This window comes from Melitaea cinxia, chromosome 15, assembly GCF_905220565.1.
Source record: "Melitaea cinxia chromosome 15, ilMelCinx1.1, whole genome shotgun sequence".
Classification (NCBI taxonomy): domain Eukaryota; kingdom Metazoa; phylum Arthropoda; class Insecta; order Lepidoptera; family Nymphalidae; genus Melitaea; species Melitaea cinxia.
Genome location: NC_059408.1, coordinates 13,348,589 through 13,367,635, shown reverse-complemented (window position 1 = coordinate 13,367,635; position 19,047 = coordinate 13,348,589). Strand labels below are relative to the sequence as shown.

At 34.4% G+C, this 19,047-nt stretch overlaps 1 protein-coding gene and 1 long non-coding RNA gene across 3 annotated transcripts; both read right to left on the bottom strand.

Moving 5' to 3' along the window:
- Positions 1–2,915: 2,915 nt before the first annotated feature.
- Positions 2,916–7,870, bottom strand: LOC123660182 (glyoxylate reductase/hydroxypyruvate reductase-like). Its single transcript, XM_045595283.1, has 7 exons — positions 7,845–7,870; positions 7,654–7,793; positions 5,773–5,962; positions 5,036–5,199; positions 4,576–4,740; positions 3,501–3,626; positions 2,916–3,131 (listed from the first exon to the last, which is right to left on the bottom strand). The coding sequence occupies exons 1-7, from the start codon at positions 7,868–7,870 to the stop codon at positions 3,010–3,012; spliced, it is 933 nt and encodes a 310-aa protein (XP_045451239.1). The 3' UTR covers positions 2,916–3,009.
- A 596-nt stretch (positions 7,871–8,466) lies between these two features.
- Positions 8,467–13,831, bottom strand: LOC123660099. Of its 2 annotated transcripts, XR_006744131.1 has the most exons (3): positions 13,746–13,831; positions 12,545–12,618; positions 8,467–8,525 (listed from the first exon to the last, which is right to left on the bottom strand). It is a non-coding gene; the product is annotated as an uncharacterized LOC123660099 (long non-coding RNA). The 2 variants fall into 2 exon arrangements; XR_006744132.1 differs by lacking the exon at positions 8,467–8,525 and having other exon boundaries at positions 12,386–12,618.
- Positions 13,832–19,047: the final 5,216 nt, after the last annotated feature.

Here is a 19,047-nt window from a genome sequence, read left to right as displayed (position 1 = left end):
ATTTACTGATAACGCGACATTCACCGGTAAAAACACACCACCGATTGCCGTGCCAATAACTACCGCCAACAACTGGTATCTAACCCTAGTTTGCGATTTGAATACGGGACGTCGTCATCCGCGCTACCGTCGAGTAATCTTATATCGAGTAGAGAGACTTGGGTTAGTAAAATTGTTTGTACAATGTTATCGGCATGTAATATATAGGCAGTGGCGTAGTGAGGGGGGGAGGCAAGTAGGGGGGGGGGGTATCATGCACCGGGAAAAACAAACAAAAAATGGTGGATAATTTTTATTTTTGTTATAATTGATTTCTGGAATATATTTTAAATTTAGTGTTATACAATAATTGTTAATTCGATCGTAAATAAATATACGAATGGTACGTCATGACATAAGAAATGGCACGTCTTTTCTACCGGCAGGGCTGAGGCAATAAATTAGGGAGAGGATTTTATTTACTTTATTTATTTATTAATTTTCGAGTATATTTTACATACATTATTATTATTATATAATTTTAAACGGTTTTCAAATGGGAAAGGGGGTAAATTGGGCTAAAAAGGTATTGTGGCCCGGGCGCAAGTTAAGCTCGCCACGTCTTTGCATACAGGCCAATAATAAAGTAGCCATTTTTTGGCCAACCTCGCACTAAATTTCCGCTCCAATTTTTTTTTTTATAAGGCTTAACATCACTTACTGAGTATAAAATCCAACGCTGAAAACACTCTTAAAACTGTCTCTTCTACGGGTTCATTAAATGGACCATTAATCGTAAACGGTAAGTTTTACAAAAAAAGTGTACAGGAAATAATGCAATGCAAATGCGAAGTTTTATTCTCCACAATAATGGTCTCATTAACTTTTGCCCTAAATTACATAATTTCCAAAATATCGGCTGTTGTGGCTGAAATGTTTTTCAAGATGGCGCTTGAAGCTCCACATGAATCTGTCAACTTTTTGTGATTTTATACTTAGTATGTAATCCTAAACCTAATTTAAAAAAAAAATGAAAAAAACGTAAATTTAACGCGAGATTAAATTCTATTTTTACTGGTCGAATAACATTATTAAGAGTGACATAGGGTAATTTTTTAGGGGGTTTGCTTATTCTTTCCAAGAAAATACGAAACGATGTAAGCAGTGACCTCCACTGCTTAAATGAAAGAACTATAATAGCTCTTACAGGCTAGAATAGAAGACGAAAATTTCAATAGATCCTGGAGAGAACATTTCCTTCGAAGCTTATAGCAGCGGATGGCAGAATCATTAGCTCTCGGTCTTTTTACACGAGAGGAGGTCGAAAAAATATATTATCGACTGTACTTGTCAAGTCCAGACTCAGAATACTGAAGATCCACCATTGCAGGCTTGCCAGAAAGTTTGGATTCAAGTCGCCCCATCTATGATCGAAAGTCGCAAAATATTCTTAGCAGTCGCCCAATGAAAGTTTGAAAATACACTAGAATCTGTCTGTCAGTTTTTTATGACAGTCTATCATAACAGACTCGAAATTAAAAATTATTTATTTAAAATATTATTAACTTACATGATGTCCCAAGATACAAAAGATAAAATAAAAGATACAGATAAAATATATTGACTCAATTTCAAAATTAAAGGAAGCTTATTGGGACATTAAAAAAAAACAATATTTTTTGTAACGGTTTTTGTACTTTTAACTTGTTGCCAACGCTGAGGATTAAAAAGAGCCTAATTTGCGACTTGTCGCCCAAACTTAAAAAAAGGCGCGTATCCATGAAAAAAATAGCCCAATTCGCGACAAATCACCCCATCTGGCAACACTGCACCATTTTTGTGCCTATTGAGTTATAAACATGAAATAATTGTTTATAAGTAAAATCAATGAGTGAATAATTACATTTTTAATAGCTCATTCTATCTACTTTCAGAGGTACACATTAGTTAGGTTATTAAGAATTACATATGTTTTATTCTAAATTAAATTTAATTATAACTAAGTTTTAGTACTTTCCTAACTTGTCTTTGGGCAACGACCCGATTTGAAATTTTTTCGTGTTCCTTAGAAGGACCGAGCCGGGCATGCCTGATTTGGACCGGATAAGGTATGTAACGCAGAAGATTTGTCTGGATCGGGTTTAGATCAGGAAATCTCATCCCATCCTGATCAGCCTGTTCGGTCCGGTCCTTTTAAAAACACGAAAATATTCTTGAAAAAATTGTTTAATAAAAAAAAAGCGAATTGATATTATAAATATGTTACTTAACATAATTATTATGATATTTATTTCCGTTTTTTTTGTCCAATGTATTATTTATTTATGTTTTTACTTCAAATATCAATTATTTTTATTTATTTTTACATTATTAATTAATTATTATTATTAATTTAATTTTATTTATTAACATCTAATAATTAACTACTAATTAACTACTTCCTACTACTTACGACTGCTCCACTGTGTAGAAATGGACTCCCTGCTAGACTGTTCTGATAACTGTATATATACTAAGTGCGCTTAAAAACATTGATAGCGCGATTCAGGCTCAGTTCACGTAATTTATTTCAGGCTATCCTGATCTGGACCGGACCGGGTCCTGATCCAGTATGCCTTACCATACTTGATTATATTTTACATCAGGCTGTCCTTATTTGGACCGGAACGGGTCCTGATCCAGTATTCGTTACCATGCTTGATTATATTTTACATCCGGCTATCCTTGTCTGGACCAGACCTGGTCCTCATAGAGCCGGATCTGGGATGCCTCATTCTATCCTGATCCGGTCCAGATAAGTATCTGGTTGAGCCTGACCTTTTTTTTAGTCGGGGACTTCCTAAGTTCCTACTCTAATTTTCTTACTTGTTCTTGTTAGCATAATTTTTTTTTTAATTTTTATTAAAAAAAAACAAAAGTAGCTACTGAAATGTAATAAATGTAATTAATATTTATTTAAATTAAAACATATTTGTTGTTATTTTTTTTTTTGGCATTCCATAAACTTATTTCTCTGCAACACGTATGACATTATAATGGAATAGGAAACATCATTGGTTTTTCGTTTAAGGCTAAAAGTATATTCTTAGCAGATATTTTAGCCATGGCATTTCTAGTTTCGACTGTAGCGCTACCTAAATGTGGCAGTACATCTGAAAAAAATATATAATGTGTATAAGTGAGTATCTAAAGATTTATTGATTTTTTTATATACTCAACATTAGTAAGCGCTGGTGAAATCGTGGAAGTAACGTACTAAATATTATTATATAGCCTGTACCTATAGCTTAGTAAATGGACTACCTATCTGAGATTAGCGCGTTCAAACAAACTTTTCAGCTTTTTAATATTATTATAGGTGGCAACACTGTCAAGTTATACGACTACAATCTGTCATGCTCTAGTCTAGACCTATGTATTTTTCCTCACTTCTTTGTCACTTGATACAGGACCTTACTGGGGGCTAATTTTATTGGTAAGGGAATTTTTATTCATTTATAAAATACTTAATTTTCACTTACAACAATTGGGTAGAGATACGATGGGGTCGTCCTTCGATATAGGTTCTGGTGTTGTGACATCCAATCCAGCTGCAAAAATCTCGCCGTCCTTTAGAGCATTGTACAATGCTGTTTGATCTATAAGATCTAAAAATACCATAAGAGTTAAAAATAAAACGTAAGATAGAGAGTAGAGTGTAGATAATATTAAATCTGTAGTAACATTAAAATATACTTGTGTATAGCCTGTGGTAATGTTGAAATAAACTAAACCTACCCCACCCCAGTCTGCAAAATAATGATATTTGTAATTAAAAAAATACTAATCGATAGATTTTCAATAGCTTAATTTAATTATGTTGGCCTTTAAAATTAGTCACCTTCAATTATTTAATTAAAAATCAATAAAGTCGTTGACAAAAAATATATTTATCAATACTTTCAAATTCCTATATCTTTTGAAGGAATTCGAGCTGCTCCAAACTGTACTTAAGCAATATAAATGTAATTTGAGCAGTTTTTAACACTTTGGGCAATTTAAAATATTGTATACATCAAAAGATATAGGAGGCTGGGGTGGGGTATGTAAGTACCGACTAGTGTGGGTACTACGAAATATGTTTGTATCAAATTATTATATTTAATGAAGGTAAATCAGTTCCGCATTAAATGTTAACTAGCAGCAAGTCTTTCCTTTGGTTCCCATATTTTAATATTATTATATACTTAAACATTTATCAGATAGGTAGATTTTCATGTAATCTGTACTCAAAATAAAATTGTATTAAATAAAATTATTAAATTTGCCAAAAAAAAATATTATATGTGGGTACTTGTTTTTTCCCAAATGAATGAAAAAAAAATCTGCCATTGACTATGACTATGAAAATTTATAAAGTTATAATTATACAAAATAATTGATTGATTGGTTGGTTGTGCCAGAGAAGCACGGTTGATTCCGAAAATGTCACTTAGAGTGGAGAACACACAAAGTAATATTATAATAAATAATACGAGTATGTCGCAAAAAATATTTACCCGCCATTTTGACGTTTGAAAGATAGCCTTAAATATATATAAAAAAAGTATAAATTACCTCCTCTTCCTATATTAACAAGTACTGACGTCTTCTTCATGGTTTTTAAAGCTTCTTCGTTTATCATGTGTTTCGTTTCCTTCGACAGTGGACACGCGAGAATGACATAATCACTTTCTTTCAATAACTGTTCTAGAGGTACGCGAGTCGCTCCCAACTCTATCGCTGTAATATAAATATTGAATTATAATAATTATATAAAATTTATAAATAAGGGATAGAGTATAGATCGAAAATATAACATTCAACATTTATATTGTTTTAAATTTTTAAAGGGCCACCCTAGGCCCTAGAGAGTCTAGTCACTAGTCACAGTGTTGTAGTTTTAGTTTAAAAAATATCTAAATCGATGAATATATGACGAAAAACGTGATATAGTCGAACGGAAAACCCGTTAATTAAATTTAAAAGACACAAAAATAAAGTATAAAAAAAGTTGAAAACTGAAATATAGCCTAACCTTCCTTTTTATCAGTGCGTCCGCTGTAAATAAATTTGGCGACATCAAAGCCTTTAAGTCTCCGGACGATGGTCTGTCCGATGCCGCCCAGGCCCACGATACCAACTGTACTGTTCACTATGTCCTGACCGAGCATCCATTGGACTCCGTACTTCCAATTACCACTGAAATAAAATAAAATGCTTTTAAAATACTATAAATACAAATATTTCTGAGGTGAGACATTTGTAACTCTTTTATACTAAAATTAACGAGCCGTACGTATAGTTAAAGTTACAGGCTAAATTTTATTCTGAAAGCCATTCATAATTTGTTAGTAAATGCTTTGAAGATTTTTATTTGTATGTAACTTAAGTAAAGCAAAATTGTTGGTTACAATTTGCCCTCCTAAAAAAAAGATGTAGATACCAAGGAATTTATTGTGAAACCGCTGAAACCTATGGCTTTGAAACACATAGTCCGAAGACGGGCAGCAGCGTCTTCGGTGCGACAAAGCCAGCTCTGCGGTCACCAACCCGCCTGCCCAGCGTGGTGACTATGGGTAACACGCATGAGTTCACGCATTTTTTGCGCGAACTTGTGGAGGCCTATGTCCAGCAGTGGACTGCAATAGGCTGGAATGATGACGATGATGATGAATTTATTGTAAAAAAAACTTTATTTTTTTTTGTTTTAACGAAGTACTTTTCAGTTTACTGAATTAATAATGTGTGGATTAATTATACTAAGAAACTAACGTTTCAAGCTCCTTAACGCCTTCTTTAAAACGTCTCGCGGCTCCAATCATTAGGCCTACAGCGATGTCAGCCACCGCGTCGTCTAGAGCCTTTGACGTGTTTCCCAGCAGCAGACCGCGCTTCTTCAGCTCATCGGTGTCTATTTGGTCGACACCAGATGACATCGTCGACACAGCCTTTAGTCGAGGTCCTGAAACATTGTTTCATAACCATTATTTTGATTGTATTTAGTTGTATTTGTGGCAACATCTAGCTAGCGGCATACAAACTAGATAAAACTGACGTATCCTACATCGCGCTATCAAAGTTATCAAAGTGATTGAGTATAATTACAAGATCCCGACAACAACCGTCGGGGCGTTAGCCCGCCAGACACAACTTCCGTCTTGTCGGAGGATCCTCCCTTTGCGATGGCGGACGAGAACCTCACAACCTGTTCCTCCGCACTCCCAAATATTTGTTTTTTTTCCTGAATTTTCAGAAGAATCGTGTCTTTGGGTCATTTGCTACATGAAAAAAAGATTTGTTTATTTAATGTTAATGTAATTTTGTGGGGAATCTTGTTAAAAAAAGTGACTTTATTATATTATAAACAAAAGACAGACAGATCTGGTCTAAGATCCCACTGCAAAATAGTGCATGCACCGAGGTTTTGCTAAAAACAAATTTTTTATGTATTTTTATGGTTAGGAGAATATATACCGAGTTGCTTATCAAAATGTGACCGTTAGTATTTATAATGAAATTTTTGTTTGAAGACGGTTCATTTTTCGTTTACGAGCCTCGGAACTTAACTTTTTACTAAAATTAAATTCACGTGTCATTAGATTTTTATTACAAGATCTTAAATGCGAAGTATATGTAATCATTTAGATGGTAAAACATGTATCTGTTAGCTTATTTCTATCTTTTCAGTAAGCCGAGTAGAAATTTTTTCGTCTTCCTTAGAAGGACCGGACCAGGCATGCCTGATCAGGACTAGCTAGATAAGGCATGTAACGCATATGATTGGTCTGGACCTGATCAGGATGAGGTGAGATTTCCTGATCGGATCCAAATCAGGAAATCTCATCTCATCCTGATCAGCCGGTTCGGTTCGGTCCTTTTAAAAAACACGAATGTATATTCTTGAAAAAATTGTTTAACAAAAAAAAAAGCGAATAGATATTATAAATATGTTACTTAACATAATTATATTTATTTCCAATATGTACGATTTTTATTTTTGTGTTACCCACACATTAGGAATTCTAAACATTTTTGAATATCATATCAAAAATATTTATTTCCGTTTATTTTTTCCAATGTTTTTACTTTAAATATTAATTATTTCTATTTATTTTTATGTTATTAATTAAATATTATTATTAATTAAATTTTATTTATTAACTTCTAATAATTAACTACTAATTAACTATTTCCTATAACTTATGACTACTCCACTGTGTAGAAAAGGACTCCCTGCTAGACTGCCCTGATAACTGTAAATATACTAAGTGCGCTTAAAAACATTATTAGCGTGATTCAGGGTCAGTCGCGTCGTGTAATTTCTTTCAGGTTATCCTGATCTGGACCGGACCGGGTCCTGATCCAGTATGCCTTACCATACTTGATTATATTTAACATCAGGCTATCCTGATCTGGACCGGACCGGGTCCTGATAGAGTCGCCACAAAACTATAAATTTATCAATTTAAGTAAGCTTGTATGTATAAAAAAAAAAACAAGTGTGCTTTAGACCACACGACTGAAGTAAAACTTCTTAGGCTCCATCTATCTTATATCTCCTTCTCGACTGTATATATTGGCGAAATCATTTGTTCTACTTTGGCACTGTTGGATGTCAATAATCCAAATGAATTGATGAATGAAAATGATTACCGGCTAAATCTAATATATCTTCACTGAGACGATGTTTCGTATTCCATATCAAGCCGTCGAATCCAGAACGGATAGTGCTTTTAATTGTTGGTAGACTTTCGTTGTTGTAGTCGAAATGTGGTACTACAACAGTTTCTACTCTGAAACAAACCGAAAATTATTTATATTACTAAAGCCTGGTTCCTTTTCACCTTTTTACTTTTTCTTTATTCGTCATTTATTTTAGTTGTTTTTTCTGGTGTAAAGAATTTGTTATTATTATTTCTACGTTCGTTCCTATATTTATATTCAATTAGGTACGCTTTCTCAAGATTTCGAACGAAGACGTTAAACTCAAGCCAGTCGTGTTGTAACAAAAATGACTCGTTCTTTATAGGAACCCGGCTTTAATCAATTATATATTGTTGTGACACACGGTTACAACTTTAAACGACAGTTACTTTAATAGACTGTTACAAATGAAATTGTCTATTATAATTTAATTTATGACTGAAAAATTCAATCGACGGGTACGTAAATTGCATTGGAGTGCATTGGAGCAGCGTGGTGGATTAAGCTCTGATCCTTCCCCTACATGGGGAAAGAGGCCTATGCCCAGTAGTGGGATATTACAGCCTGAAGCGTACGTAAAGTGGAAGTAACTACCAAGAGTGGATTGATTCTAGGTACACGTCTAAGTCACATCTTATATTAAGTAGGTGTATACCCAATAGTAGGCAGTACTACGTATAAAAAAAATATATTTTAGAGAAAAATACTATAAACATACTCACTCATTTTTTAACAATTCCAGTCCTGCCGCAGGAAACGTTTTGTTTACAATCAAAACGCGTTTTAGTGCCATCTCTTATAGGTACTTATTATGTATTAACCTGAAATTAGGTATACATTTTATTGTATTGCTAATAAGGTCAACGAGTAGTTAAATTACACAGAGAAGTTTAACAAAAACATGTCTTTTTGTCTTGAAATAAGCAAAATTATCTATACATCTATACAAATGAATAAAATTGGAGTGTCTGTTTGTAATATTAAAATAACAGATTTTTACTAAATATCTATGGATATACACATGGTACATATACCATAATTGTGTTTGCTCGCAAATGAAAAAAAACCGACTTCAATTACATCGACGAGTAATACAACGTAGATCGACGAAAAAATAGTCAAGCAACTACGCGTTATCAAAGATTACTCAAAAAGTAGTTATCAGATCTCAATAAAATTGATACGACATGACAAATATCAGCTTTCGATTAAATCAAAAATTATTAAAATCGGTACACCCAGTAAAAAGTTAATGCGGATTTTCAAGAAGTTCCCTCGATTTCTCTAGGATCCCATCATCAGATCCTGGTTTCCTTATCATGGTACTAAACTAGGGATATCTCCTTTCCAACAAAAAAAAAAAAAGAATTATCAAAATCGGTACATCCAGTAGAAAGTTATCCGGTATAATACAACGTAGGTCGACGAAAAAAGCGACAAGTAAAAACGCATTATTAGATATAACTCGAAAAGCAGTTGTTAGATCTCAAATAAATAAATTGACACACACCACCTTTCGATTAAAAAAAAAATGTCGAAATCGGTCCACACGGTCAAAAGTTCTGAAGTAACAAACATAAAAAAAAAGGGGGAATTGAGAACCTCCTCCTTTTTTGGAAGTCGGTTAAAAATAACATATTTTACAATTTTTGTCTGTCTATCTGTTTGTTCCGGCTAATTTCTGAAGCGGCTGGACCTATTTTGACGGGACTTTCACTGGCAGATATCTGATGTAATATGGAGTAACTTAGGGTATATTTTTTCCGCTGGGAAATGCATTTACACACAAGCCTCACCGTCCGGAGGTGACAGGAGTGTGGGGCTCCCGATGCGGTCAAAAAGCGTAGGGACTACCAACTTAAACCGTCATTGTGGGGCGCCACAGGATCGCTAACGCATGCAACCGTGACGCCCCGACGGTAGACCCGTGTGCAGGCCGTCATCGCTTATAGAGCGCTCAAGGTCACTGAGAGTACTCTATCGTCAACGCGGAAGACGGGAAAAGGGCATCAGCTCTGTTGCGGAGGGTTAAGGAGCGCGTGGCGGTGTCTCTTACCCACCGGTCACCTCCTGTGTAACGCATCAGCGTGGGCATCCGCTTCGCGCTCGCGCTCCACAGCCTCCATGACCGCCATGATACGCCATGACCTTTCCGCAAAAGGATGCCACGGCCGACTAGCACCTCTCATTGACAAGCATGGAGCGGACGATGCTCGAAAACGAGAGGTCTCCACCTACAATAGCCACTATGGCCTGACGGCTCGCCGTATCTATCGGAGCGTCCCACTCATGGCAGGAATCTTCAAAAGTAATTGTTTTTTTTTACGTGGGGAAAATCCATCATGGATAGCCTCCGGCGCGGGGGCGCCAGGGCTTATGTCAGACTCCTACTGACTAAAAAACCACCACGTGTGAGCAGTCGTCCGCCTGGGCGGGGCGAGATGGGGTCGCGGTAGCATTCGCCATCTCGCCCCGGATCTTCAAAAGTACTTATTAATAAAAGTATTAAATTATTAAAACTATTTATGAAATAAAGACTAAATTAAAGAATATTTTAATGTGCTTAAATGAAAAAAGAAATGAATTCAAGCTTTTTATTTTGAATAGATGTAAAATGAATAAAAATGCGTAATTTTTTCAGTATTTTTGTAAATGTAGATTGGTTATAGATGTGCCGTTTTCACGCTTTTTAGTACTTTGACTTGCCTCCGGGAGCTCGCAGTACTGCTGTTATGCGATTTGGCATTACTTCTACTAGGTTTTTGAGGCGATGCTGCGAAATATTCTGCCATTCCTTTATTACTCAGCTGAAAGTTCTAGCGATGATGATAGGAAGTTATTGTAAGCTATTGTGTGTTTGAAAAAGAGATTCCAAATACTTTATTCAAATTTGATACGTTAAAATACAATTTTTATCTAGGCATTTCTCGATCCAGATAGATCTATCAGGATCCCTAATGGAACTTAACATTTTATATCGGAGTTTTTCCACAGGGTAGAGCTCATTCTAACTAACGTGGCGTGATTGGCGACGGATTCCGCTGACGTACACGTCGTCCTAGTTCGTCCCATATATGCTCAATGGAGTTTAAGACAGGGCTGCGTGCTGGCCACTTCATGTGTGTGATACCGATTCCTTCAAAATAGGCTAACACAATGTGAGCTATATGCGGGCGGGCATTGTCTTGCATAAAACTGCCAATCTTGCCCATGTCCACTAAAAATGGACCAACATCGTATATATAATTTCAATGGCTTTTCTTTCTAGATAAGTTAAAGTTCCATTTTTTATCCACCACTAGCTCAGTGCAGCTTTAAGAAGAAATCCCAGCTCGCAAGTGAACAGAGCTACCACCGTATGGTACTTTTCCTTCTATTCAGCTTGGTTATAGCGCTCGCCATAAAGCGATCCTCTCGCGCTGTTGTTCACCTTGATCAGTCTGTTCTTGGTCTTCGAAGATTGGATCCAATTTCATGAAAACAAACCCGAAACAATTCATTTGAATTTTCCGGCTCTAAATTCAAAAACGACCATTATTTTTAAAGTATTATTTTTTAACATTTTCAGTTTTTTTAACAATTATCAAAAATAAATAAAAAGGTTTTATGTATTTTATGTGGCATTAATTTTCTTTATAGACTTTATTTCATAAAGCTAGTTCAGATATTTTTGAAGATATTGAAGATTTTCTAATCGACCCTTTTTTTGCGGTCCAGTTTATTTTATATATACCTTCTTACCATTTTTTATTTAACTTCCGATCGACACATCGCGAGCACGCGCATTATCATCATCATCATTTCAGCCTATTGCAGTCCACTGCTGGACATAGGCATCCCTCCACAAGTTCGCGCCAAATATAGCGCGAACTCATGTGTTTTGCCCATAGTCACCATGCTGAGCAGGCGGGTTGGTGACCGCAGGGCTGGCTTTGTCGCACCTAAAACGCTGCTGCCCGTCTTCGGCCTATGTATTTCAAAGCCAGCAGTTAGATAGTTATCCCGCCATCGGTCGGCTTTATAAGTTTCAAGGTGGTAGTGGAACTATGCTATCCCTTAGTCGCCTCCTACGACACCCACGGGAACAGAGGAAGACGAGCTATATTCTTTGGATTCCGTAGCCACGCGCATTTTAAAACCCTTTATTCTTAAAAATATATATTTGTACAAGTTTATCTAAGTTTCATTTTAACTCCATTTATGTAAGTTTAAACTAGTGCCGGATTAAGGTAACTTGATGCCCTAAGCAATCTTCCCATGTATCTTCCATGCCCTGTATCCTTATGTGAACTACAAAGAAGTAATTGAAAAAAAAGTGAATACGTATCGTAAAAAACGCGCGAATTTTGAAATGCTTAAACCTTTGTGTGCTCGTTTATTTTTTCTCGGTCATCCCTAGACGGGTTGCCCTAAGCAATCGCTTAAATAGCTTAGAGGCTAATCCAGGACTGGCTAAAACGTATAAATTTGTCGTCAAAGTCGTAACAGTTAAATGCAGTTGATAAATAATTATAAGCGTAAAACAAGCGCGTTACTGAAGATAAGAATTTCACAAATATTTCAACTGTATCACTATTTTCATCTTTATCATTATCATAGTGCTTGGCTGGAAGAGATCTCTTCTAGAGATAAGTCAACCGTTGCTAATTAAATTTGTATATGAATAATTGTACAAAAATTATAAGTGCAATAAAAATATATATTAGTGTGACGTAAAGAAAATCAAGCATATTAAGCGTTATACATATAAATATATATGCAATAGATGCTATATAGCTAAGGATCAACGCAAGAAAACTCGCTTTCACACGAAAAAAAAAAAACACTTGATGCCACAGACAGACACATAGACGGACACTGGCGTTAAACTCTATAAAAATTTTGTCGAATTGGGACCTCCTCATTTTTTGAAGTCTGTTGAAAAAAGGGAAATTACGTTAATTAAATTTACATTAATAATACAGCTCTTATAATTTTTATTGGATAATTACTTAAGTTTTAATAGTATGAGACAAACAATTAATTATTTAATTATGACACTTTTTTCAAGGTCCAGAGAAAAGCCTGAAGCAGAAATAAAGTATTTAGTCGTTTGATTTGTAAATATCAAAGTAAATAATCTTGCGAAAAAATGTTTATTATTACAAATTCATATTTGAATAATTGTGTTTGCTCACAAACGAAAAAAAAAACCGACTTCAATTACATCGACGAGTAATACAACGTAGATCGACGAAAAAATAGTCAAGTAACTACGCGTTATCACAGATTACTCAAAAAGTAGTGATCAGATCTCAATAAAATTTATATGTGACCACATGACAAACATCAGCTTTCGATTAAATTAAAAATTATCAAAATCGGTAAGCCCAGTAAAAAGTAATTGCGGATTTTCAAGAGTTTCCCTCTATTTCTCTAGGATCCCATCATCAGATCCTGGTTTTCTTGTCATGGTACTAAACTAGGGATATCTCCTTTCCAACAAAAAAAGAATTATCAAAATCGGTACATCCAGTAGAAAGTTATGCGGTATAATACGTCAACGTAGGTCGACGAAAAAAGCGTCAAGTAAAAACGCATTATTAGATATAACTCGAAAAGTAGTTGTTAGATCTCAAATAAATTTAAATGGGACAAATTGGCACACACCACCTTTCGATTAAAAAAACATTTGTCGAAATCGGTCCACACGGTCAAAACTTCTGATGTAACATACATTAAAAAAAAAAAAAAATACAGTCGAATTGAGAACCTCCTCCTTTTTTGGAAGTCGGTTAATAAGAATGATAGAGATTAGTAAAATAGGTATCTTTTATGTATATAAAGTAAAAAATGCACAAAAAAATTGTTGTTTTCTTACATAATAACATTTAAGTCGGTTATTCACGTTGTGACTAACACAGTTTATGCAAAAGTAAAATTATAGCATGAATGAGACATATCACATAACCTACAAAAATTTACTTTTGTATACAACTGAGTAACGATATCATAGTCTGTTGAATGATTTTAAAATGTTTGAAATTTTTAATAGTACTTACTTGAGTAGAACGGTGGACTGACAGATACGTATAAGAATAAACGTCAAAGGACCAAAGCGATTATAACATGAATGATAAAATAATTTAGAATTGGCTCCAAATTGTGGTAGTTCTAGAGATGTTTGGTACAGTTTTAAGTTTTCAACGCCACCTATTGTTGAGTAGTGTTGTTAATAAGCATTTCATAGTATTTTAATATTTATAATATAGATGGCAGTAGTAGTTCAAAAAATTAAACTAGTAAAATTGACCAACTTCCTTTCCGCATATAAAAGCTTTTTATCCAATAACATACTTTTTAGTATTATTATTTTACTATATAATTCTTTTAAAAATGTTTAACTAAACCCCTCGTTCGTAATTCAGTATTATAAGCTTTGGTGACAAATAACATAAAAATAGAATTCGAATCCGAGCCCAAAAGTACATGAGCAGTTTTACAGCTACGGAATGTTAGGTTTACGGGGAACCATATTAAAAAAAAAATTGTTCATAATTACTAATTTTTCGAAATTAGTTATTGAGACATTATGACACTTTATCGTGATGCGTGTGACCATTTCACAGCACCGGTTTGTGACTGTTGCGCTGGCGGTTGCGGTTTCTAACCCCACACATGACAAACATTTGTATCGGCCATACAGATGTTTACCTTGGTCTTGGTGTTTGTGCAGTATTTGTGAGTCTCCCCATCGTGCCTCGGAGAGCACGTTAAGCCATAGAAGGGAATATATTTGGAAACCCGCATTGGAGCAGCTTGTTGGATTGAGCTCTGATTCTTCTCCTACATGGGGAAAGAGGCCTCTGCCCAGTTGTGGGATATTGCAGGCTGAAGCGAAAAAATACAATTAATCGATAGTATACATACTAGTACAAATACTCTATCATTTATTTACACTATTGTGACTGCTGACTGGTATAATAATTAGCAAATTTGACAAAATCGTTTATCCTACAAAAGAAGAAGTTAACACGCTGCTTCCGGTCTGCGGTCTATGTATTTGAAAGCCAGCAGTTGAATGGTTATCCCGCCATCGGTCGGCTTCATTAGTTCCAAAGGGGTATTGGATTAATATAATCACGACAACCTGTCTAGTTCGGTATGAGTCGGATACGTACATTTTGGCGAGCTTTCAAGTTCAACTTCACTCGAATGTTCAAATGCAGGAAACAAGGAAATCACACAACATTACACCGTAAATACTTTTAAACAAAATTTATTTCTAAATTCACTTTTTATAATAAAGCAGTAAGGTTTATTAATTTGTTTGTTTGTGTTAATTTTCTGTCTACTAATTGGGGTTTAAAAATCATTTTACGTTAGGAAATTTTATATTCATAATAAAATGCATTGTTTATTGTTTTCCTATAATATAAAGGTTAGTTAAAGATTATTTTTACTTCTTTATATTACATTAAAGTAGAAAAGTGGTGTTGCAGCATTCACCTTAAACCAAGCTGAAACTGTGCTAGTTACATCTACTTATTACCTACTTATTATGAGATTTGTTTTATATTGACGACGCTTTGCGTTGCGCTCGCGGTCGCAGGTTCGGTCCCCGCTCAAGACAAATACTTGTATTGGCCATATAGATATTTGTCGTGGTCTGGGTGTTTGTGCTTGTGTATTGCGTGTGTTTTCGAACCCCCGACACGGGAGGAAATCCTACTGGGGGCCGTTGAGTGTGAAGCGTTTATTGATTTATTTATATTTACAATACATATTGAATACTTACTACATTTTAATATTTAAATTAGTCGCATTGAGTTTCAACAGAACAAAATTTAATAACTATAACAATAAATTATATTTTCTTAATTCTTACATATTATACAACATTTTTACCAATAAACAAGAATGTAAAACCTTGTATTGTCATTCGCTAAAGGTCATTCAAAGAACAAATAGGCGACTTGTTTTATTTTAGTGAACTTGTAGGGCGGTATCGACCGACCGCGGCGCCATCGCGTCGGAGGCAACCCTAGCGGACGGATTGCAATGTGCAGTAAAATTGTAAAATAATCGTATTTGGACGTGTACGAAAATGTTATAAGAATATTTCAAGATTGATTTAAGATTAAACTCAGCAAATTTAGTCTTTATTTTATTTTGTATTATAACGCCTTTATTTTTCATTTTTTGATATTACATTTTTGGCGATTTTCTGATAATTTTGTTTTAATAGAGTACTATTGTGAGTCGTACTATGAGTTAAATTTTCATACAGATTCTGTAAGATATTTCACTAAATATACTAAATTACCTTACTGCCTTAATTAACCCTTACTGCCTTAGATGACTAATATTTAGGCTTTAGGAGTTTAAATCAAAATAAATCAACCGAGGTACGTACACAAACAAATTAAACACAAAATATTATTCTTTCGTTTCACAGATTTTACTATTTATTATTTTCTAACAATAAGTGCCGATGATATGCCAAGTGATATTCACTACATTTTTAATATAATAAGAATAATAATAACAGACAGCCTTTGGACTTCTTTTTTCAATAAAATACTAAATTATTAATTAATACTGAAGTAAAGGGAAAAACATAGTAAGAATTACTTAATTACATACTTACATATATAAAATACCATACATATACTCGTAGATACTTAGTTACTTATCGTATTACTTATATATACATTTATGTATTAGAAAATTCCAAGAACAGGACTTCCCGACCTTGAGCGTCCTTATCTCGATAATTAAAATGTAACAATTTAAAACGATCAAGACAATGCGACATGAGGAGTTTCCGTTTCCCGATCGACGCGTGCGCATCACCTGTCAGAGCAAGGTGGTCGAGCGCGCACTTGTACTGGAACGTACCACTGTGCGCCAGTTGATAAGACCTTATTAGCCTTAAAATACATTATGCCTTTAATATACTGTATATTATGTATAGTTGTGGTAAATTTTAAAATATCTTGTAACATAAATATCTCACAACATACACACGCGGTCGTCTGTTCCTATGCTAAGCAACTTTTAGTGCTTGTGTTGTAGGTAACAGCCGATTGTTATAACTATTTTTTTCGATAAAAAATACATAGAAATTTGAAAAACATTTGAAGTAGAACTTGTTTACGGACGCTTGACTTGGGGAGTAAGCTGGTGAATGCGTGACGAGAGCGTTACGAAAAGTGTGATCAGGCGAGGCGAACGGAAGATATATAAGTTAGAAAAGAAAAAAAGAGAGAGTTACGTTTCGTATATTACTGCGGGATCAACCAAAGAAGTTTTACTTCATTGCTCTAAAGCACACTCGTTTTTTTTTTTTTTTTTTTGTATATAAAAATATACATATGAGAGCTCTTTCATGGATCAAAAGGAAACCTCTCGCCGCTCCATTTCGCAAGCACACCTGTATCGAAAAAACGTATCAGGTGGCATGTACGTTGATACGAGCGTGTTTTTGAGGAATTTCGTATATTAATAGTACACGATAATTAACCGACAATCCGATTAAACGTTGCATTTTAATATAAGCTTTTTTATCAGACTCGAGCTTAATGCGTAAAGCATCATTAATACGTTTAACATATTTGTTATTCTGACAAGACGAAGTCAAAATTTATAACTATACTTGGGTGGTTTGAATATAATCTGTACATTTATTTATTTATACTGTTGTTATAAGTAGGAAAGTTTGGATTTTTGTTTATTGGTTAGACACAGATAGATTAACGCAATTTCTGTTTAACTTTTAATAATAATAATTTACAATTCACAACTTATATATCTTTATATCATAACTATAAATAATTAGCTCTCAAATTGTGAATTGTAAATATGTATATTATTATTAAAAAAAATCATCGAAATCGGTTCACCCAGTCAAAAGTTCTGAGGTAACATAGATTAAAAAAAATACAACCCTAGTGGTCAGTTAACTACCTGTTATAATCAGTCAGTCAGCTTATCAGTTACTTATTTATGTGATAAACTTTTTGTAATCGAAACAGGTCCCTACCATATAAGATCAATTTATATCGGGCGCGATTTATACGAGTGCAATGCCGATAGTAAATTGTGAAATATAAAATAAATATTTGCAATGTAAAAAAAATGATTTTATTAAAGACATCACATTAGAAACCTCTAAAACTAGCAGTGTTCCCCTACTATCATCATTACAGCCTATACAGTCCACTGCTGGACATAGGCCTCCACAAGTTTACGCCAAAAATAACGTGAACTCATGTGTTTTGCCCATAGTCACCACGCTGGGCAGGCGGGTTGGTGACCGCAGTACTGGCTTTGTCGCACCGAAGACGCTGCTGCCCGTCTTCGGCCTGTGTATTTCAAAGCCAGCAGTTGGATGGTTATCCCGCCATCGGTCGGCTTCTTAAGTTCCAAGGTGGTTGTGGAACCTTGTTATCCCTTAGTCGCCTCTTACGACACCCACGGGAAGAGAGGGGGTGGCTAAATTCTTTAGTGCCGTAGCCACACAGCACCCCTACCATATTATGCATGTATTATATATATATATATATATATATATATATATATATATACTCTATATCTATACTCTATTTAAGTACTAAAGAAAACAGCATCAAAATACGGTGCGTAGATTTAAAGATCTAAGCATACAGACAGCGGGAAGCGACTTTGTTTTATACTATGTAATGATAATGAAAAATATACAAACTGCCTATAGCTTACAATGTCGCATTAATTGCATTGAGTTCGTTTTAAACATTTGTCATGTAAATGTCATTTTAGAATAAGTTTATCATCAATCAAAGTACTTCAACTTCTTTTTTTAGTATTTTTAATGAGTGATAAATTTAATTTTATTGACTACCTTTTCACGTAAGCAGTTGCGATCTAAAAATTGTAATCACTAATATTTTTATGTTGAGTCAGCGCTGTAATGTGCATAATTTATATTATAACTAGCTGACCCCGCAAACGTTGTTTTGCCATATATGTTATTAGCCCCCTTAATCCCCCCGTATAACTTAGGGGTATGAAAATGATGTTGGTTGATCCTCAGACCTATCCGAAGTAACTGACAGTGTGACACGAAAATTTTATATATAAGACGACTTGAGTACTAGATAAATCAATAAAATAAATATAAATAATAATACTTAGGCTTACATATAAATTAAACCATAAAAACTAGAGTAGTACTTTTTATGACATCTTTAACGAAAGACAATCTGTCTGGCATTTTAATATATAGACGCAATCAAAATAATTTAATGAATTTTCGGACTCTAAAACTATTTAATATTGTGATATACAATTGTTGTTTGATATATAATTGAAACGCTTTATTTT